General features: G+C 41.8%; 1 protein-coding gene across 2 annotated transcripts in view; it reads right to left on the bottom strand.

The window, feature by feature from the left end:
• Positions 1–594: 594 nt before the first annotated feature.
• Positions 595–23,802, bottom strand: part of LOC119659602 (BTB/POZ domain-containing protein kctd15-like) — a 56,511-nt gene continuing 33,303 nt past the window's right edge. The window contains exons 4-6 of one of the 2 annotated variants that reach the window (XM_038067775.1): positions 7,057–7,164; positions 1,474–1,937; positions 595–1,410 (exon numbers count right to left, since the gene is read on the bottom strand). In XM_038067775.1, coding sequence (XP_037923703.1) covers positions 974–1,410; positions 1,474–1,937; positions 7,057–7,164 — 1,009 coding nt within the window. In that variant the 3' untranslated portion in view covers positions 595–973. The remainder of the gene's footprint in view (positions 1,411–1,473; positions 1,938–7,056; positions 7,165–23,802) is intronic. The other variant, XM_038067783.1, reaches the window with a different exon arrangement.

The raw sequence follows: 23,802 nt of genomic DNA, 5'->3' as shown, positions 1-23,802 counted from the left end.
AGAAACCCATAATGAGTCACAGTTAAGAACTGATCCAGCCCCGCGAAATCATGCTTTAAGCAGTCCCTTGAAGAAAGTGGAAGGAGAAGGGGGTGGTTTTAGTGAATAAGAGTGTTACATAACTGCGTAGCAGGAGCCAGCAGTTTATTTTGAAACTTTCTACCTTCCAACGATGAAAAAAGAAGACAGACAGACATTGAATCGATTTTAATAAGTTTTGTTTCTTGCGATATTAAAAGCAACTAATTTAGAACTAATTTATACTTTTGATTTGAGGATTCCGTTTTCCACTCCTCCCCTCTAACCCACTAAACTCATATTAATAAAGGGGTATGTTGCAATATTACGGCCTGAGAATGCTAAGGCAAGGTGAGACATCTGGGGCAGGAAAAGCCTTGATTAACGATCCGCCGAGGATGTTCCCTCTCAATCACGGACCTCCGTGAAGAATTTTGTCAAAATTTGCATGTTTTTAGGGCAGTTGAAGTGGGGGCTTTTGATCATTGCTTAATCATATTTGTTATTACAAGCAGCTGATCTCCTCGAATATATTATCGTTAAATAAAATTTCGGAAATGTAAATTAAATTACAAATATTTTAATACTCATTTTATTTAACAAAATTACAGGGTATAAATAAATTCAGTTCTTTTGAGAGGCGGTTTGCCTCCATATTAAACTAACCTTACAATGATACACAATTATAAACTAATTTTGAACTGTAACATGTTTTATTTATGGGTGAAATAATTTGTTTATTCAAATAATCGATAATCGAAATTGGAAGGGTTGTGATATGACGCTTGACTATAGTATAAAGCAATTCCTGTTTTGCCTTCAATTGAGAATAGTCAGAATAATTGATCTTGAGAAATGAAGTCTGCCTTTACCAGAATTGTAAATATATTGGTTGTCTTTACGGAGCGAACTTTCCAAATTTAAGATTATTTTGTAGTAATTATTTCATTAACTATCACATAGGGATTTTTCGTATAAGTAGATATTCAGAGAACTGTTGTCCTTCAACTCCGCCACCTGTACTAGCTTCAACGGTGAAACCGGCATTTAATAACCGTGTTAACACTTGCACGGAATTCAATTTACAGTAGCCATTCAAGGGGAATCGAATGACTTGTCGCCAATCTGGTTGACTCCAAGCAGCTCCGGAACGAGCATTTTGAGCAGCCTGACTTGACTCTGGGAAGATTTCTTCAAGCAATGATCGTTCAGCGGAAAACATGATGCGTTCTCCTAAGTCCGGAGATATGTGCAGAGCGACAACTTCATATAAATACTCCTGGGATCCTGTACGTGGACTGGATTTCACACGGCTGAGCAGTGGTGGGGACGATAGGTAGTTTCCATTTCGAACGCGATCCTTTTTCATCTGCTCGAGTTGCTTAACCATTGCTAGAAAGATCGTAAAAATCGGTTAGATGCGTTACAGATGACCCCATCATCGGGGATACTCACGATCAATTTCAAAATATCGAGCTTCTTCCATTAATAAATCAAAGTCAGGAAAATCTTCTGAGATCAAAAGTTTGGCGTTTCGCAAGAAATTGAGGATGTGTCGAAACATGCCTCCATCGCGATCAATGAAGTAGTGTTGCTTCAAAGAGTCTAGGACGATGGGTATTGACCCGTTGAAAAGTTTTGCTAACTTCGAATCTGGAAATCTGGTGAGGGTCTCCAGCGAGCTTGTATAAATTGTTCCTCCGACATCAATATGGACTGGTGCAGTGTATCGTGATGCTGCTGCGACACAAGGGATGCCTGTGATTGGCTTATGGTTGGTGTGCAAGTACGCATTTGACCCTGATGATGGACCGGCCGGTGTTGATGCACCCACAATAGATGAAACCGGAGTTGTGGTCGGTGGTGTTGGTGTGGGTGATGATGAATTTGAGATCGTTGGTGATACTGTTGGTGATGAGCTAAAATGACAAAGTATGGCTTTGAAAATGTTTCTGTTAAAATCGCTTTAACTTAACACTAAGCTTTGTAGGTCGAAGTTTATGTATATGTACATTATTAGAAGAAAATCTTTGGAGTCACTCATAGCATAATATGCCAGCATGCAAAGCTAAAAAGATGTCCAACTTAAATATGTGGGGCAACTTCGCTATTGTATGATAAAATGTCCTAATAAGGGAGGAGAATTTGACGCAACGCCTTCAAAACTACCTTCAGTAAAATTAAATCGAAGTTTGGAAAATGTCGGTGTTGAACATATCACCTCCTCACCTCCAACATATAATGAAACCAGGTTCTATTAGTAAAATACGTATATCTAAGAGGCTACTATACTTCTAGGCGATGATACTTTCAGACTATCGATCGCGAATTTTCTAGATGTTTAAATCTGATTTTAAGATAACTGGGCTTGATTGGGTGTCAGAATTAAAGTAACTGTGAAAGGGTCTTGAGGGTCGAAGTTGAATAAGTAGCACAGACAAAAAGGGATGTTATGATGATTATGATAATATAAACTTGGTAAAATGCCATGCTAGTTACATAGCATGGTCCTAAGTACACTTATCATATTTCATAGAGGTTGCGATATCTAGTCAAATCTGTCCGAGTTCTGAAGTCTCGACCTTCACGTACCAATTGAAAACAGCGGAGGAATAGAAACAGATCCTCACAAGAAACTTCGCGAAGCTCTGGAGCCTGGAGGAGTTAACGTTGAGGAATGTTATTTCCGACATGATCCTGCACCTCGAATGGCAGCCAGGATAAAAGGAGGATAAAAGGAAATGCTAACAATGGTGGAAAAAATGGAAACGGATGATATAAAGAACGCATCGTGGAGGCGGCAAAGCGGTAGGAGAACTTCCACTAATATTTGGAAAGCTTTGGCGTCAAATTTCTTACCAAAATGTTTATTTGAAAGTTGAAGGTTTAAGCACAGAAATTTTTGTGATAAATGTAAATCGGAAAGAATAGGAAAAAGGAAGAAATCAAGCTAGGGGAAAACATAACTAATTGAAGAGCTTCATTCATAATTGTTTCTAATTCTGTTCCTGCGTCAGTCATGGAGCTGAACAGGGTGGCATAGAAGTATTTCCATGGTTTTGCAAGACGAATGTAATTATACAATGACAATGACCATGCCACTTTTCGAACAAAAATGTGGAAGCGACCATAGAAAACAAGATGGTAGATGGCATTCGCGATCCTGAAACTCTGACTATAACTACACCAAAGTGAACCTATAACCGTTTCTGAGGAAAATATCTGTGATAGGCAAATGGTCTGTAAATCGACTTTGTTTATCAAGAAACCTCAAAAAGGGAACATTGCTTGATGTCAAGACGCAATTACAATCAATCACGATCTTCAGCAAGATGACAACAATAACGTAGTTAAAGCACAGAACTCGGAGAAGCTGATGCACCGAGAAGTTTAAGCGGAAAAAAGCAAAAAGTTCAACAATTGATGAAGAAACATGCTGGACTCAAACTACGCACGCAGAAGTCTTCGCTATTCCACAAAGAAGTCCGGTATCCTAATTATAAAATGACGACAGATGTACAGACAGATGTACGTATTAATGAAGAGAGAATTATCGCCATTGGCGAAGATCCAAAAACTCGGACATGCTGGGAAGTTTTCTTGACTATTTACTGTATTATCGAAGATTTGGGCCCAGCTTTGCAGATATTGCGAACAGCCCACAGGGGCTCATTAGGAAAGGTCGTAAATATTTGTAAAATAAAGAGCAAGAGGAATCGTTCTTGTAATTGAAATAACGGCTTTACATTCCACCGATCTTTGCACACCTAACTTTGCATAAGATACTGATGGAAGTGATAACAGAACTGACCTATTTCTATAACAGGTTCTTGAGGAGCAAGCAAAAGTTATAGGGTACTGGCAGGGTCAGAAATCTGCAAGCAACTTTTGTGCCACACGACGGGAGCATTATGAATTCAAGATTGAACTGCAAAAGAAGGAGTCATGGATATTCGACTACTGAAGATTTTACCTTATTTTTGATTTATGGGTTTACGAACGGAATGTTGGACTTCCGTAGCATTCCGACCTCGGACTACCAATTAAACACCTCTTCGTCATCAGAAAGCTAGTGTGAAATCATTGGACATAATATTTCGGAGTAGCCTTTTTGCTCATTGGGCTAAGGAAGCCCTGAACTCAGGGAATTTCTTTCACTAACCCTTGACAATCGTTTCCTCTACCGATCGAGCTCTATCTTCTTCGTCACAGGGGAGCCCGAACGTAATGCGTAAAAGACTCCATCTGCCAGCGCTCCTTAGCATCTCTCTGCTAATGTTGTCTGGATAAACATCTCTGTGTTCGCATATGGTTGTTGACGAATTCCTTTCCAAATTTTCTGGCGAAAAGGATGTGTTCGGTGCCTTCCATCACTCCATTGCAGAGCACAGGGATCGTGTAACTCACGGTCTCCCTTCTCCTTGCTGATTAGCGCAAGTCTCTCCACATTTCAGCAGCAATGGAAAAAGCCCCTTTCAGCAAGTGTTGGATGTGCTAAGCAGGTCTGGTTAAAGGTCGCACACGAGTTTATATACTTCCGCGAAGACATCATCAGGAACTGGCGAATTTTAATCCAAGGAGAATTTCGCCACCTTTTGTTTTTCTTTTAGAAGACAGTTCTACTCCATTGTCTTTAGACATGATTTTATATTGGATCCCGCTGAGAATTTCCGCAAATGTTTTGCCTTCCGTCGATTTAAAGAGCAGAACGAACAGCTTAGTTCTCCTTCGTTTTCTCGTCTTTTTCTTCGTCGATGCACCATTTGTATCAGCCCTAACTTTGAAAGGCTAATTTTGTAATGGTGTGGCGTGTTGTTTCTCTTTCCTTCTATGCTTTCTTTTTTGAGCCCTAGAGACTACTTGGAAGAACTTTCCTTCAAGCGCTTCTTCTTTCTTCCGCTTTTTTCCAGTCCATTTCAAAATGGACTCTCTGTGATCCGCTTGCCACTCACGGTGTTCTAGACAGTCCGGAGTCTAGTGTCCGGACAGCTCAAGTGGTTAAAGCGCTGGGCCCTCGTATTCGAAGGTCGCAGTTCAAGCTTCACTGGTGACAGAGAGATTTGTTATCGTGACTGGGTGTCGGATAACAGTCGATTCAGCTGTGAGTGAGTACCTGAGACAAATCAGAGTAATGATCTCTGACGAGCGTAATGCTGACCACATTGTCTTCTATAGTGTACTGTAGTGTACCGTTACTATCTTGAATGAAGTACTCTAATGCACTTTAAGGCCCAGCTTTACCTCTTCCATTCTGGCAAGGATTGTCAACTGCGCTCCCATTTAAAAAAAAACACTAATTTAATCATCAAAAATTTATTAGCGTCAATGGCTGAGCCTCCAACTTGAAGATAGAGCATTTGGTAAAGTGTGAAAGGAAACATTTTGCAAAAGCTGATTAATGTTTTAAATTACCTTTAAATTAGATGAGAGTAGTAAGGAGTACCACAATCAAAAATTTGACAAGTGCGATGGTCGAGATTGTTGAGTACCAACCTTTATATCCCGATACCAGTTTTGAATTCTTTATGTAGCCCATTTGATACAGGCCTATCACTTGCACAGCATGATAATGAAATTAAAACACGGTCTTAAGACTATACTCCAAAGGAGTGAACGTGAAGCAATGCACATCCGCAAAAGGACCCAAAATACGAAGTGCAGGATACCTCATTCGATCACATTACCATGGGTATGCCAGGAGCGATTCCAGCGATCAGCAAAGGTAACAACTATGTGTTCGTCGCTATTAACTATTTACGCAAATGAACGATGGTATAACCAATACCTAACAAGGAGGCTGAAACATGTATTGGGGAAGAAATTTCGGGTCAGAGTTTTTCAAAAACGTATATGAATTATCAAGCATTCTGAACATCGACCAAGTATCCACAATCAGAAACATTTAATTCAACTTATCAAGAACGTCGTTGACGAAGATTAGAAGAACTGGAATGAACAGTGCAGCTAACATATTTTTAATGGAATGCTGATCGGCGATTCATGATGCAAACTTAAATTTCCCAACAAAAGCAATTATTGGGTCCAATTTTGTCTGTTGAGAGACTTAAAATTATGAAAATTGTCTGCAAATGAAGCGAAAGGAACTAAATGTGATCCATAGAGGGGACAAGTGAGGCAATCACTGCTGATAGCGGCTGAGTATTGGCGTGCTTACGAGGAAAGGCAGCCAAAGATCCAGACCTGAGTTAGGCCTTAAGGTCCTTCGCGTGAGCGACGCCCAGGCTACCACGCTCCATGTCCTCCAGTTCGTATTGAACCGTTCCGACTCGACCGATAACCTTCGCCTTCACGAACTTCTGATCCAATTTCACATTGTACCGCTTTGCTGCACTGCTTAAGTTGAAGAGCCGCTTATACATGATATCTTTGACCTGAAATTCCATAGAATATCGGGGAAGAGGTCGAAGGATAAGTTCGACTTAAAGCCAAATTTTGAAGGTCTTCTGAAAGGCCGATTGAAGAAAAGGGAAATCGCAAATGCTGCAATCGCAATGGCGATATCGAGTAGTTGAAAAAATAAATTACGCCGAATTAGGGCGAAACTGAAAATAATACACCTAGAGAGGTTAGCACCTTCCAATACGTCAGGAAGAAGGCGACGATACTTGTTTGTAATGAATAAGTTTGGGCGGTGGGCAGTGTGATGAAAATCACTTTGGAAAAATATGGTATATTCGATTTTAATTTAATTTCGTAGTAATGAACATTAGTAAGTCCAAAAAACGCCTAAAGATGGGGTGAAGTTTTTAGAGAAGCATTCACACACCTTTCTGGACCATACAGTGAGGTATAAAAGGATCTGACGGCTGTCCTCAGTCAGCCAAAATTAGAATTCTAATAAAGGTACAACTAAATATTGTTTAATTTATTGTCAATATCTATATGTATTTTTCGTTTATTGCAATCTTAAATATCATGGTTTATGGAGTTATCTGACATTTCAGAAGTCTATGTGCATATCCTCATCAATCTCCAAACTTAAAAAGAGGAAGTTAGCATTGATTACAAGAAACTTACCTTAACTTAATATCATTTCTACTAAATATTCGTCCTGTTGAGGAAAGATCCCTAGGCTCCATTGATTTAATTTCTCTATCTCGGTCTCGTTCGATATCGCATTTTTTTCTAAAAGTAGAAAAGGTAAAAAAAAATGTTTTTAAACTTTACGCGATTGCTGATAATAGATAACAATTCAACCGTTATACGAAGGATATCTTTGGGGTGTAAAGGATTGATAACCTTTTTTGAAGTTCATTTAGTATTCTGCATAATAAGGGGTAGTGTGTAGTCCTGGCTTTCTTTCTCAAAATTGTTATATTTGCTAATGTGTGAATTGAATGTGTTGGATTCAATAAAAAAATATCCTCCAGTGTCAATCTGAGGGAATTGTAGTTTTTCAATGTGACGACATTTTTTAATTGTTGTTTCAATTACTTCACATCGAGCACACAATATTTACACGGATAATTACCAGTTGCTTCTTCACTGAATATTACATGTTCACAGGTTGTGTTGTGTGCTAATGTTATTTTGTTAATAGTTTGAACCTTTGCCTTGGAATTCACTAGACTAGCCAAAGGGTTCGAATAGTTCTTAACCTCAGCCGGAGGACTTTTTACTCGAATTCTCTGTGCACTAATTGCTTCGAACTGATAAGATTGCTTTCTGACTTTGACTTGTACTCCCTTTTGCTTGGGGACCTTTTAGTATTTCTTCATTTGGCTTGTATGGTTTCAGGGGTTATATGGTAGTCTCAATCTCAATCTCCTTCACCTTTATGGACTGCATATAAATCAGAACCGACAGTGGGAACCGAATAGACATGTTTGCTTGAAATTTGTCTATTACTGTGAGTTTGTTCAAATTATATCTTGTGTGCGTGTATGCCTGCAATCTATAAGTCATTCTGGGCAACTAGCTTTCATCGTCATTAGTAGTAATTAAAACAAAAATCGAGTAAGAATGATTTCTCGGACGAATATGGCAGAATTTTTTCTACCTGTATACCTTTGCATGTGAAACACAGTCTGAATTTGTTTCCACATACGAGTATTTAGTGAAACGAGAAGTTGAAAATAATTAATTGGAAGTAAATCCAAATATTCTTTTTCTGATTATAAGTATAAGCAATGTTCTACTCTGCTACTTGGTTGGACTTTTGAAAGGCTAAATCTTAAGATTCATCAGCATCATCAACGGTGCAACAACCGGTATCCAGTCTAGATCTGCCTTAATAAGTAACTCCAGACATCCCGGTTTTGCGCCGAGGTCCACCAATTCGATATCCCTAAAAGCTGTCTGGCGTCCTGACCTACGCCATCGCTCCATCTTAAGCAGGGTCTGCCTCGTCTTCTTTTTCTACCATTGATATTGCCCTTATAGACTTTCCGCGTGGGATCATCCTCATCCAGACGGATTAAGTGACCACCCACTGTAACCTATTGAGCCGGATTTTATCCACAACCGGACGGTCATGGTATCGTTCATAGATTTCGTCATTGTGTAGGCTACCGAATCGTCCATCCTCATGTAGGGGGCCAAAAATTCTTCTGAGGATTCTTCTCTCGAACGCGGCCAAGAGTTCGCAATTTTTCTTGCTCAGAACCCAAGTTTCCGAGGAATACATGAGGACTGGCAAGATCATAGTCTTGTACAGTAAGAGCTTTGACCCTATGGTGAGATCTTAAGATTGACAATTGCTAATCGGCATCAGGCCTTTGTTATCAAGTGCTGTTTTGAAGATATCCGAAGGTGCTATGTTTTTAAAGAAGTGCTGGTGAATCTATCTATTTCTAGTAAGTTGGATCTACATCTACCCGCTTTGCAGCTGTTGTAGTTAAATATCACTTTCTGCCCATCCTCTGAGATATGGATAGGGACATTTTTCCGTTTTCTTTTGCGTTGTAATTCGGATATGAGCACTGTTCAAATTATTGCTTTGAACCGTGCTGAACTAATATTGGCTTGTATGGAAACATTCGTTCTCAAGATATGAGGTTACTAAACGAAACGTAGCATTATAGCGTGTACCGTCATTGGCCTTTTCATGCAAATTGTGACTGTTATCCCTTTTGCGTGCAATATATTTAGCATTCAAAATTTGATGCAACCATTGGTGACGCATTCACATATAAAATGTCTCCTGGATGCTTATTCGCTTAAGGAGATGGTGGACTGCCCAGATCGCTTTTGTCACTTTTCCATTACCGCAGACGGCGTTCATTGTCAGTAGCAATCGGCCAGTACTCAGAATCATAGGTACTGTTCGAGTCCTTTCATCACATGATCATATTCTGTGGAAAAAATTACACCCCATTTCACCTGTATGGGGAGCCCCCTTTCAATAATAATAATAATCGTTGGCGCAACAATCCATATTGGATCAGGGCCTTGAAGTGTGTTAGAGCACTTCATTCAAGACCGTAACGGTACACCACAGTACACTGTGGGAGGCAATGTGGTCAGCATTGCGCTCGCCCGAGATTATTACCCTGATTTGACTCAGGTACTCATTCACAGCTGAGTCGACTGGTGTCCGACATACAATCACGATAACAAATTCCTCTGCCCCCAGCGAGATTTGAACCGCGACCTTCCGCTACGACAGCCCAGCGCTCTAACCACTTGAGCCATCCGGACACCCCTTTCAAGCTTAATGGAAAAAAGCGCCATTCTCTGCATGTAAAGGGGCACACAGACCACATATTCTCACCAAACTTAGTGACAATCTATTCAGCCGAGTAAATTTGGTGCGACGGACAGCCGGAAAGATGGACAGGCAAGAAAGAATTGCACCCGTTTTCCGTATAGGGGGAGGCCCCTCTTAAACTAAACGAAAAATGGAGATCACTCCAAAAAAAAAGGCTTCGGGCCTGAAGTCCGATCTGGAACAGTCATACTTCTTTTTCCTTGGAGCAGAAATTGTTGAGTTATCAAAGACAAACACAACGTGCACCAAGCAATTAAGAATATGGTGAAGGTCATCTGGGTTCTATGGAACAAATCGTACGAAGATGCGAAAGAATCGAAGGAGAGTTTTTAAATTACTCCTTTGTCGGTAACGCAAGCGACATCCAACCATATACTCGCGGATGAGGAGAGAAAATAAAGTGTTCGGAAAACGGAGCAGTTTGCAAAAAAAACCCAAAAGTCTACTTTGAGGCAGAGGCTTAAAACCTCAGTAAGAGAGAAAATAGTGCCTTAAACGGTTGAGCTAAAAGGGACTAAAAAGAAGAAGCAGAGAATCAGGATCCACAATCATTTCAAGCACGGGTATTATGTCCTATGCAGACACACTAAGAAGGATCAAAGCTGACCCCAAAAAAGACTTAGGGGCGGGATCTGGAGGAACCAAAGGGTGACCTGCATGCTGGAGCTAAAAGCCCCGAAGAGAGCAATGCCAAATACTTCCGCAGCCAAAAATTTACTTGGGGAAAGTGCAACTGAGTGTGAGATCGTTACATGGTGCAAGGACGTAGACGCACTACATACTTCTAAGGCAGAAATCTGGTCTTAGAAGAGCAATCCATGTTGCACGACTTGCAGGAGACATTCATTGAAAGCCTCAGAAGTGCACACAGACGGTGACCATCCATCCATCCTTCCATCGAAAGTTGCTGGATGTAGGGAAGGTCAGTATTGGATGGATAGTCTGTCGCCTTTTCAAACACGGTTGATCAATATGACAGATGCAGAAGATGTGGGGAAAGGGGTCACTTAGCACTGAAAAATAATGTTGGTTTTGTGAGCATGCGGAACCATGTCACACAGGAATGTATGGGGCAGCCCACAAGTGGTTTCGTATGGGCAAGCATAGACGGTATATTCGTATATAGTTGCTATGCTCCTCTAAGCTTGACGTTGCCTGAATTCGACCAAAAGTCTTCTGTCGGTGTGTTATCGGGCCAGACGAGCGGCCCAGAGAGAAATAGTTATGATTAACCAGGAGGTGGATGTTGTGCACTCGGGGAGGATAAAACAGAGATGGTGCTTATCACGAAGCGGCGTAAGGAAATCGTAATAGAATGGGGAAGCATATCATCACTTCAAAATTAGCAATTAAATACCTTTCAGTGATGATAGATGCAAGACTGGATATCAAACAGCACTGACAAAATGGTTCAACGATGCAATACAGTAAGCGGCAACGGTCTGCTCAGTTCTACACCGCCAACGGAATTTCCGTACCAATCCGGACAAAGAAAAACAAGTCGGGAAACCGGAAGCTGCACGCTTCAGGTACGAAAGGTTTTGTGTATTCCTTAGTACGTAGCACGTAATATATCCATATATAATGTGAGAGTAGCCACTTTTGGGTGATATTGACGTTCATAGTCTTCAATTTTCAAAGAAGCAACAAATTTGAGATATTATAACTTTGTTAGTAATAGTGCGATTTCCACCAAACTTGGTAAGATCATGCTCTGTATTATAGCCTATAGCACTCATGCTACTAAGATGAACTTAAGGGGGGTTTCTACCCAATTACAAAAAATTGTAGTAATATACTATTATTAACATTATTTAAACAGATATCGGCATGGAAGGTATTTCGAAGCCGAGGCACCATATATTGGCAGCCTGCTGATTTTTTTCAGATTTTTCGGTTTGTAGTTCCTGAGAATGGCCCCCTTAAAGAAGTGATCACTTTCCCCCGCGCTCCCCACCCTTCCAACGAATGTCAAAACTAAGATCGGCTTTGAAAAGTACTAATCGAGACCTTTCATTTGATACCCCACATGACTATATTTGATGAAAAAAAATTTTACACGCCCCTTTTGCATGTATGGGGAGCCCCGCTTAAATTCGACGTAAAAGGATGTAATTCACTGTATGCGTGAGCGTTCACAGTTCCCACCTTTCTTCCTTTTTGGTGTCAATGGCTATAACCTTCTCCGAGAAAAATGCGTGTGACGGACAGACAGACAGACAGACGGACAGACAGACAGACAGACAATGCTTGGGGGCGCAGTTTAATAGAAGCTTTCGCGCAGCTGGACATGGTTTTGGCTAACGAAGGTGCTGTAAACACCTTCCAGAAAGGGGGGTCAGGCTCATTTGTAGACCTGACCTTTGTCAGCCCTTCGCTGGCGCGTGGTATGTCCTGGCGCGTCAGCGAACGCGACGCCTACAGCGATCACCAGGCAGTTTTCTTTGAGCCATGTGTCGAACCTCAGGGCAAAGAGCTATCATGCCCGAAACCGAAAAAGATTTCAGGCTGGTCTGCAAAATCTTTGGATGAGCAGAGCTTCTTAGAGATGTGGTTAGATCAACCTGATATAGCAGGCGCCTCTACGGAAAGAGCTGTCCATCTGGCTCAATGCATCGCCAAAGCATGTGACGCGTCCATGCCTAGGAGGTGCGCATTCCCCCGTAGAAGACCAAACTACTGGTGGAATGATGAACTGACCGGCCTTCGATCAGCCTGCCACCGAACCAGAAGAGCGGCTCAGAGGGCGGTAGGTAGAGTCGATCAAGGGCAGAAAGAGTGCGCCTACAAGGCAGCCCGCAAAACCCTCAAGCTCGCCATCCAGGGAAGCAAGAGGAAATGCTTTAAGGAGCTCTGCTCAGAAGCGGACGTAAATCCGTGGGGGAGAGCTTATGGAATTGTGATGGGACGATTTAGAGGCCGTTCGTCTCCGCAGATCACGTGCCCCACCCTCTTGTTGAAAATCATCCAGGGGTTATTCCCCCAGCAAGAGGAGAACACCGGCACATTCCAACCACCTCTGAATGTGACGGCAATCCCGCCAGTCACCAGAGACGAGCTCCTGGAAATCTGCGGCAGAATAGGAGACAATAAAGCACCGGGTCTGGACGGAGTACCGAATAAGGCCCTTAAGCTTGCCGTGAAATCGTGCATGTCCAAGGGAATATTTCCGGCGGTATGGAAGCGGCAGAAGTTGGTGCTTCTGCCTAAGCCTGGTAAACCTCCAGGTGAACCATCCTCATACCGACCCATATGTCTTTTGGACACGGTGGGCAAAATGCTGGAGCGGGTAATATATAATAGATTACTTCCGGTTGTTGAGAGCCAAGGCGGCCTTTCAGATCGGCAGTATGGGTTCCGTAAAGCCAGATCAACCATTGATGCCATCAAATTGGTTACTGGCTTGGCCGAAGATGCAATTCACTGAAAGGGTAGTACCAGCAAATATTGCGTGGTAGTAACCTTGGACGTGAAAAATGCATTCAATTCGGCCAATTGGAATCTAATCCGGAAATCCCTAGCGAAGACTGGTATTCCCGCCTATCTCGCCGCAATTGTCGATAGTTATTTAACTGAAAGGAGGCTCTGGTATGACACTGATGACGGACCGCGGGAGTACGTCGTTTCCGCGGGTGTCGCGCAGGGCTCTGTATTGGGCCCACTACTGTGGAACATCATGTACAACGATGTACTTAATCTTCCCCTTCCGGAGGAAGCCACAGTGGTGGGTTACGCTGACGACATTGCACTGGTTGTTGTCGCAAAGCATCTCGAAGATGCTGAGTTATACTTAAGCGAGGCAATCAGTGCTGTCAAATGCTGGTTAGAGAGCTCTGGTCTGACGCTTGCGGAGGAAAAAACGGAAGCGGTCCTCATCACGAAGCGCCGGAAGAGAAATTACTCCTGTGTTAGAGTCGGGAATCATATCATCACTTCCAAGCCGGCCATCAAATACTTGGGGGTGGTGACAGACAGAAAGCTCAGCTATAAGCAACACGTACAGTATGTTTGTGATAAATCATCCACTGCTAGTATGGCCCTGGCGAGGATGATGCCGAAATTGGGAGGGCCACGGCATACCTCTAGGTTGCTTATAGCCAGGGTGGTGACCTCAATCATGCTCTATGCGACCCCAGTTTGGAGCGAGGCATTGCGGATGTCAGTTAACACTAGCAAACTGAATGCAGTCTACAGGAGGACGTCATCTCTGGAATGATGCCCATTGACATCTTGGCAGATGAGATGGCGAATATATACCATGCGAAGCCAATCTCTCCCTTATTGCAGACGAAGAAGGCTGAGAGGGAGAGATCCATAAATAGATGGCAAGAGCGGTGGGAACGCTCGGGAAAGGGTCGGTGTACTCACAGGCTCATTCCTGCCATCAAGGAGTGGTTGGAGAGACGACACGGTGAGGTTAATTATAATCTCACCCAGTTTCTCACGGGACATGGAGGATATGTCCAATACCTTCACAGGTTTAAATTGGAGACCTCACCCGACTGTCCAAATTGCGATGGAGTCCCAGAGGACCCAGAGCATGTATTCTTCCACTATCCGAGATTTGTGGAAGAAAGGAGGAACCTAGAGGAGACTCTAGGAGAGGTGCTGGTACCAGAAAATGTGGTGCCGAAAATGCTAGCACATCAAGAGAATTGGGATGCGGTCAACTCCATGATCGCATCAATTCAAGATAAATTGCGAAAGTCAGAGGAAAGGAGAAAAACGCGGTCACGTGCGCCGCGTATAGAAGAAATGGGATTAAGCTAGAGTGAGCTGACTCCGCCCCGTGATGTATTACCTTATGGTGGTTCCGCGGGGCAGGGAGGGAGTTGGGGGTGGTTTTAGTGGGTAAAAATCCCACACGCTGGTGTGTCCAGCCCAGTGTCTTTTGAAGATTTCCACCTGCTCGAAAAAAAAGACAGGCAGACAGACGAATACACAGACAGACAGACAGACAGACAGTAAACCGATTTTAATATGGTTTTGTGTTTACACATAACCTTCAAAAACGAAACTAGGAAGAACAAAGGAAAGGAGGTGCGAACGTTCTTGACAATTACTTCCATTTCTTGCGTGCGAGCGCCGTGAAAGTGCATCAATCTCCCAGTGCAGTGAAGACGAAAATGACATGACATTTGAGGGATAAAGTTTGTTTGGTGGCAGCGTGCAAGATTTCGTGCGCTTAAAGACAAGCAGAAAACAAGACCGTCACCATCAGTAGAAGAATTACCTGGAAATGAAAGTTTTTTGCTGGATCCGCAATTCTTATAAATAAACAATTGAACACTTGAACTTTTGTTCCGTTTATATGAAAGACGTTTTGGTCGCTTCTTCTTCAGAATCTAAGCACTATCTCAGCCACTTAATAACCCCTGACGGTATCCAGCCTGACCCAGAGAAGATTGAGGCGATTAACAGCTTCTTCCTACCAAGTACGTTGAAGGATCTGCGAAAGATCTTGGGCATGTTAAACTTCTTTCGTCGTTTCTTCCCCAAGGCCGCTCATCACCAAGCGATCCTTAACGCCTTCTTGTTTGGTCCCAAAACTAAAGACTCCCGCGAGGTTGCGTGGTCTGGTGAGCCCACCTATGCATTTGAGACACAACAGCTGTCATTTCCTCAGTTAGATGCACCTCAGCGGAAGGCGTCGAAGATGCTTTGTCTCGAATCTTGGAGGTCACAGTCCATTGTTTTAGTGGATTAGGTTTAAGATAGGTTCCCAGCATGAGGGTGTGGACGCTTAAAACGCATGGTGAGATATACAATGATCTCACGCAGTTTCTCATGGAACATGGCGGTTCCCGTAAATACTTCTATACGTTTAAACTGGATAGCTCACCAAACTGGCCCAGCTGCGACGGTATTGCGGAGGATCCCGGGCATGTTTTCTTCCATTGTCTTAGATTCGCACAGGAAAGGCAGAGTCTAGATGAAAGATTGGGAAAGTAAGGGGAAATATAATTGGGCAAATGCTTGCGTACCGGGAGCATTGGAAAGCAGTGAATGATATGGTAGGTGGAGTCAGTGCAGGTTAAAAGAGTCAGAAAAAGGCGAGAATGGGAATGTAATCGATGGCTGAAGGGGGAGCCATGTGCACCCCACGACGGGGAGGTGAGGTGATTTTAGGGGGCGAAAATTCTACACTCTGGCACATAATGACCAGTCTCTTTGGAAGATTTCCACCTCTGGAAAATAAGAAAAACAGACAGATCCACGTGCAGACATTGAACTGATTTTAGTGATGTTCATACAAAATCCTAAAGATCAAATCAAAATCGATGGACAGATAATGAACTGAATTTCATGTAGTTTTATTTTACATAAAACATTGTAACTCTATTGATATGGCTGTCATTTGTATGGTATATGAGGTATATTATAACTACAGGTATTGTTCTTATTATTCTCAAACCATAAGCAAGTAAACAAGGTTTGGAGGAGATGTACAAATGGAGTACAAATCATTTTTAGAATAGGAATGGAGTTGCTTTTTGAACAACAGACTAAGAGAGGAAAAATTTTACTATTGTTAGTTTGATTATCTGAAGAGTCTTTCACATTAAAATTGATAGCGCTTACAGCGAATTTCCAGAGACCATTTTAATCTAAAATGATTTTCCAGATATTTGATGCATGTGCAACCACGTTTGCTTACTAATATGTACAATATAGCTAAGACCACCCTGTTTTGTTTGCTTGTGTCACGCTAAGATTATTGCAGAACATATCCAAGATCTATTAGATGCGGCTCTTAGTTAATTTTCTCCAAATCATTCCTCTTGAAGCAACACTTTATCGTGTTGGTGTTTTACTACAACACTGTGCTCACGACAATCCGCCAGAATCTGGCAAAGAAGATGTTTTCTCACCAGTTCGAATGACTGACTAGAGAGTCAAAGCGTTATGAAAAACCTTGTACTTCCAAGATCTTGACCGGGAGGAAGAGTCGTGAAAACTGCTTCCTACGCCGGTTCTCAGATAATTTACAACGTTGAAAATATGTCGTCATTTAGGTAATTCTTTTCTGGCTGATGCCTTCTCTTCGTTTTCATCCCATTTCCTGTGAAATTTTTTGTAGGCACTGTGCTACTCTGGTTGCTTTTTCAGCTTTATGTTTTTTTCTGACCCTGTTTGGGAAATCGTGATCATTTTTAACGCTTTTCGACTGAAGAGTAATATGTATGACACGACCTTTTAAAGTGGCGCGCAGCATTACACATGCACCTTCTGTAGCACGAAAGAAAGTGTGATTGATCCAAGAAAATTATCAAAATTTCAAAGGGGAGAGATTTCCCTGGTTCGCTAAGTCAGTAAAGATGATCAGGAAAAAGTAAAATCGTGCTGAGGTCGATTCAGGAAGAAATATTGGTACAACGAATTTGCTTCAATTGACATCCATCTCTGTGAATTGAAATTAGCAAGCGAATGCACATGTAAGCAAAGATTTTCACAAACACACAGTAGTTTAATGAAGTGTAAAATCGTTTTGTACATTCACCGATGTACTGTACTGGGTCTGATATTGAAACATGGCGCGGTGGTAACATACGGAGCGTTTCAAACATTCAATTTCAATTTAACTCAGTGGATAAATGATGAAGGTAAAACTTAATCTTCTGCCTGATTAGCTCGCTTGAACCTCAAATACAATCTCACAATCAGAGAGGCAAACCCTTTTCATTTGCATGCATCGAACTTGCAAAGGCAGTAAGTGAATGAGCTCGGACAAGGATAAAGTGGAAATTTCAAATTCAGACAATTTGCAACGCATCATCGATCAAAGTGCATTTCCAGTGGAAAACTCAGCGAACGTGTTAAATATACTATTGGAATTGTCGAGTGCAGCCCGAGTGTAGCAGTGCTGATGGGCCGGAATGCAGCATGTTTTGGGGACAGCTTTAGATTGGGTTATATCTGGGATGTAATAATATCTAAATTTAGGAATTTTGATGACAGTTGAATTGGATTATTTTCCGATTGGAACTGATAAATAGGATAGTTTAATGTGTGTGCTACTGAAAAGCATTGTTTTGCCCTCAAAGCTAAGCGAAAATGATCGGTATTGATTTTATCTCAAAATTTAACAAAATCAAATGCTCCAAGAATTTCAGTTTCAGTTAAAGCTTCTGTACAATAAAGGTAAAAAAATTAGGAACCCTTTATTCAATAAAATCGATTATATCTTTACTGCACGAATCAAAAATGGTCTAAGGATAATAAGCAACAGTTCCACCAGTTTCTTGCATAAACAAATTAAAATCCTCCAATTCAAAGGTTTTCAACATATCCAATATGAAACATTAGCTGGAAATGTCCTGCAACATTTGATCCGACCATCGATTAGTGCAGTGGCAGTTTTACAATGCAAATTTTTTTTTGAATTACATCTCATCTACGCTTTAGATGAATATTTGATGGTCGTATCCTTTTCACTGGGCTTATAAGTCGAGACTTACAGCTGCACAGATGACCTGTGGTTTCGACAGGGTGTAGGGCATAACTCATCAGACACTACCTCACCTCGGTCCTAGGAGCAAAAGCAAAAAAAAATTAGTTCTATTTCGAGCAGTTCAGGCTTGAACTACTAGGAAATTGTTAATTTTAAATGATTCGCACCCATGTCGTATTTGTGGATGTAGAACATCTAGGAACCACTTCGATCACGCTGATCTCAGGGCAGAGGTGAGGCGGCGTCTGATTAGTTGCATCTGCCCTCGATGAAACCGCAGGCATTCTATTTTTTAAAAGTTGTGTAGCAACCTAAAAAAGGGATCAATGTACCAAAAATTAGGAGAAAATTTCTGTCCAATTAGTGCGGTCTGCTACTAAGCAGATGGCAGAATCAACAATCCCTCAATCCTAAAACAAAAACTACAACTTGGCGGGCTCAACCTCGTATTGTTTGAGCTATTCGTTTCATTAGTTGACGACAAAACTTGACTGTAAAATTTTACAGTGTACATCTACCGACTTGAAGTAAACCATGGCAAGCTGGATATTCTCGCCTTAACAAATAACAGAAGTTAAGTTGTTCGTGCCAATCACTATCTGATGATTTAGTGTTGCTATATAAGGCGACGACTAGGGTCCGGATAGCTGAGTGGTTAGAGCACAAGGCTGTCGTACGGAAGGTCGCGGTTAAAATCTCGCTGGCGGCAGTGGGATTTGTATCCTGATTTGACGTCGAATACCAGTCGACTCAGCTATGAATGAGTACCTGAGTCAAATCAGGGTAATAATCTCGGGCGGGCGTAATGCTGACCACATTGCCTCCTACAGTATTCTGTAGTGTACCTTTACGGTTTTGAATGAATTGCTCTAACATACTTCAAGACCTTGATCCAATATGGAGTGTTGTGCCAACGATTATTATTATTATATAAGACGAATGCATCGAATTCGTTAGCTTTATCTCTAAATAAAAATTTAGCCGCCACTTTTTACATTTTAAACCTGGTACAAAGCTTCGATTTGTCCTCGGGTACAGATGACTCAGAAAGTCCTTTTTCTTTTGTTGTTGTTGTTTCGTAAAGCAGTTCCTCCAAGGCGGATTGCTAGAAGGCAATTTGTTTGGGGCGGTTCGCCACCTCGCCTTATGAGCTGGGGTTTAAGAAAACACACAACGCCTTTCTTGCTTGTCGTGGGAGTCGACTACAAATAACAGAAATTTGTGGACTAACAACAACAATTGCTATCGAAATGTCAACAACGCCTCAGATGTGGACCGAACTCACGACGAACACTTTTGCCTATCGAAAACGAACTACCATTGGTTTCTACAATGTGCTGTTCGACAACGGTATTGAGTGTCTTTAGAAACTAGCTTTCCCCAATTCACGCGAGAATTCCAACGATATAAGCTGGACATTCTGGGTCTAAGCGAGGTAGGATGGTGGGACTCAGGAGAGAACTCCTCTCCAAATTTCCACAATAATGGAACTCTGGAAATCCAAGTAGTAAAAACGCCAATTCGGTATCGGCTTGCTTCTGACGGCTACCGCAATGTGTGCTAAACTTCGATACCAAACGAAATCCCGCGAAGTACAGCGTAATGTGCGTGTGATAAAAGGAAATTTGCTATTGCGCTAGTGAGGGATGCGGAAGATTCCACAGCTGGCAATGTTTTCCGAAGTGTATACCGCATCACGAAAGAGCTTACATGTGATCGCAAACCTTTTGGTGATCATGTGAAGGCGTTAATGGTCGACTCCCTATTCACGATGACGAACAGCTGAAGACGAGGAAAGAACACTTCACCACGGTTCTTAGCTGTATTACATTCGATAAGGTTCCTCCTCTAGTGGATGAAATGGTTTGTCACTGGAACGGATACGGAATGTTGCTTCAAGCAACTGAAAAATCGTTTCGGCTATCAATACACTCAAACAGAGTGAAGCTGCTGGGCTTGATGGTCTACCCACAGAGTTATTTATCACTGCTTCTTCAGTAAATGCAAATTTGCTACTTCCCCTCGTACGAAAATCTTATGAACCCGAGACCTTTTCCCAGAGAGTGGAAATAGGGGATGCTTCTTGCTGCCTTGTCCGGAGAAGATGGTGAAGTTTAAAGGAACATCTTTTCTAAAAACACTTCGACTAGGTTAAGGTCTCAAAGGTCATGAACCTTGGACAAATGGCTACGGATTTGGAAAGAGGAGCAAGTATAGTCCGACTGAAAATAACCACAACCAAAACTAAGATATTCAGTCTGACAGGTCATCGTCCCTCCTGACGAGCATTAAATTTTATATGTAGGAGTCGTGGTTTCTGCCAACGGTGGCAACGAGCTGGATGTTGACCGACGCATTAACAGCGCTAGATCGACTTTCGTTGCCTTGTCTAAAATTTGAAAATACATTTTTATCAACACTCAGTTCAAGTCGAGACTGTTCCCTGCTACTGTTCCTTCTGTGCCGCTCTATGGGTGAAGCAGATGGAAAGTGACTCCCACTATCACGGAAGGGAGTGTGGATAGATCACCTATTAAGGAAGGACGACAATTATATTGCTGCATACGTCATGCAGCGGAATCCACTCTCCCAAGATGGCCGAAGAATTTGTTACCCCATGGGCATTGGGCGCAGGACAGTAGAAAAGGAGTGCAGACGGCTCGGAAAGTCATGGCGGGAGCTGAAGGTCATTTTGGGTAATCGCGAGCGATGGCGCGTAGGTCCGGTTGACGCGGTATAATTGGCAACCATATCGAATCTATGTATTTGTTAGCTCATAGTTACTCCCTTTTCCAGGGTTAGATTGTCTGGATCGACGTTTGCCTTTTTTCTTTGTCGTATAATTTATATATATTATATTATAGATATATTAATAAACCCATGAGGCAATAGATTCAGTGATTCGCCAAATTGTGCTAAGCGTCCACGAAGCTATTACTCGACTATCGTTTGCCAGAATTGAAAAAGCAGCTCAGGTGATCAAAGTTACCATGAAAGAAGCATTATAGGAAAGGAGAACCCCATGGTGGAACTCCGGTTTCGCGAAAGGCTAGCCACGGTCCGGTCAACAAAAGATTCCAATCAGTGCAAAGAGGCCAAAGATAACCCTGGACACGATTTTTCGAAATGGCTAGTTCACTCAGAGCAAATTCGAAGCTTAAGCGGCTGCTGGTCAAGAGCCTAATCGGCAACTGTCCAATTTAGGTTCACAGAATAAGAAATACTCAGAAAGTTGTGAAAAAATGGCAAACCATTTACGTAAAATATATTCTGCAGGAAGCACCTGAAATTACATCTTTGATTGTCTTTTGAGCCATTTAAATGAACTCCTTCCATTATATTGCTTGCTTACTTGCTTACTTATGTAAAACAAACCACCATTAATATTTTAACTTCCTTTCTACTTGAAGGATTGGGAAGACCGGCAAGCCAGTCCAAAAGCGATTCGTTTATTCTCAAGCAAATTCATACAGATAGGAATTTACGAACCAACAACAAAAATTTAGAAGATGATATCCAAAAGGGAATCCGTTTTGAAGCTCTCTCCTTTGTTATTACTCTTGGTAATAGACACCCTGTTGTGGTTTCTGTCTCATTGAGACAGCATTTGCAGATGATCTGCCTTAGTAACTATCCACAAGCTTCAAGCTATGCATAGCATTCAATAGCAAGGCTAAGTTGGGCAGCTATACGTTAGGAGAATCAAATATTTGGAAGTGCATGTCAACTCCTAACTAACGTGGAAACACCATTTCGAGGCACACTATCAGAAGCTCTGTAGATTGCTCTGATACTGTAGAATGTTGTAGATTAGGCCTAGTACTTTCAACACAATCCAGTCATTGATTGGATGCCCAGGCAGGCATCGTCTTGTTAAGGGTATGAAACTCCACAAAGTGGCAACACTAGGAGAAGAAACTGGCAATTTATTTCCTTGGCGAGATACAGTGGAGGTCTCGTATCCGATTTAAGCGTGAAGCCATTTACAGTCAAGTCTACTTTGAAGAATAAAGTTGCATAAGTTCGTGTACCACCGGCACACCGGCAGGTTAAAGTATTTGTGAAAAATCCGAAGTCACTAGAGTGGCATTTCCTGTGTCGCTTGAGATGGGGATAGGAAAACCAGTAAGACTATTAACGCGGCATTGGTCCCTAAATTCCCACATGGAGAAAATTGGAGTGGTGATCTCGGCTATTTTTAGCGAAATTGAGGAGAAGGAGGAGACAGTCCTTAATTTCATACCTTAGAAAGGTCTTCTTCACCGCGGAAATTGCGCACTCTCTGCTTTCCTAGATGAGGTTGCTGCTTCTGTCTGAATTTATATTTCAGAAGATAATACAATGGACCTAAATCTGATTCGTTCGTTAATCTAAACCAATGGGTTGAAAGTCTTCATAGTATGGATTAAAAATCGGAAGAAACATATCTTGTTGTAATTATTCCTCGACAAAACACAGGCTCACCTTGCTATTCCTATATGTTACCTGTTGGAATGAGGTTCTGGAGTATATCAAGGGGGTCTACTGAACTCTTACAAAAGTATCAGCACTCAGGTAAATTTCCTGCTCTGTCTACAGTACCATATAATTTGGATTTCAGAAGCTTATTTTTATGTTAAAATAATTAGTTACCGGTTTCTGAAGGGATATTTCCTCTTCTGCCTTTCGGTATGATTATTTTATCTTACGTATTTTCCAACCTAATACTGCCATTTCCAAGTTTTTGTGCAGAACAAAACTGTCCATTGGTCTTCCTGTCATACGAACTTTTCTCCAATATGGATTGTTGCGCCAGCGATTCTTATAATAGAAACTGGTTGTGGTATACAGAAAAACATTCCGAAGGGTGTGTTTTGCTTTCAGAACCGTATCTATCGTTGCAGAATTCTTCATCTCGGGAATATCGCCGATTGATTGTCTTTATCACAGGTAAAAAAAACCGAAATGGAGCGATTTGTTGACAGGTTGCAGTGATGGCACTACTTAAAAAAGAGTCGTTGGATACACCATTGAAGAGAAAGCATTGGGAGATCAATTATAATCTCACCGGCCAAGGAGGATACTGGCAATACGTCTGTATGGGAGAAACCTAGAAGAAATTCATGGTTAATGCTAGGAGAATGTTTGCATGCAAGGAAGATTGGGATATGATCAACTCCATTATGGTAGCAATCTAAGGCAAACTGCGAAAAGCGGAATAAATCTAAGTCAGTTAACTTCGTACTTGATGCGGTGGGGCAAGGAAGGAGCTGGGGATGATTTTAGTGGTGAAGAATCCTACACTTTGACTTGGCGAGGTTAGACATGTGGACACACCGTCAACCGGTTTTTAATAAGGCGTTGTTTTTTACAAAATCTTAAAAACAACTTGAGACGCGCAAGGAGACCTTATTACCTAGTCAAGCACCTCCATTGAAACTCGTGCTGCTTCTTTCAGAATTTTAGACATAGAACAAAGGAGTGAAATGGGTCCGGCAGTTTTCAGTCAATGAAGCGTCGCCTTTTTGTGTAGGGGGTGATATGTGCCTCCTTCCACGGATCTTAAAGAGGACGAGGAATATGCTATAAATATTCCTTGAGAAAACATTATGAAGATCGTTAG

The sequence above is a fragment of the Hermetia illucens genome, chromosome 1, assembly GCF_905115235.1.
Source record: "Hermetia illucens chromosome 1, iHerIll2.2.curated.20191125, whole genome shotgun sequence".
In the NCBI taxonomy this organism is placed as follows: domain Eukaryota; kingdom Metazoa; phylum Arthropoda; class Insecta; order Diptera; family Stratiomyidae; genus Hermetia; species Hermetia illucens.
Note: the sequence above shows the minus strand (reverse complement) of the source record. Positions and strands in the feature narration are given on the sequence as shown.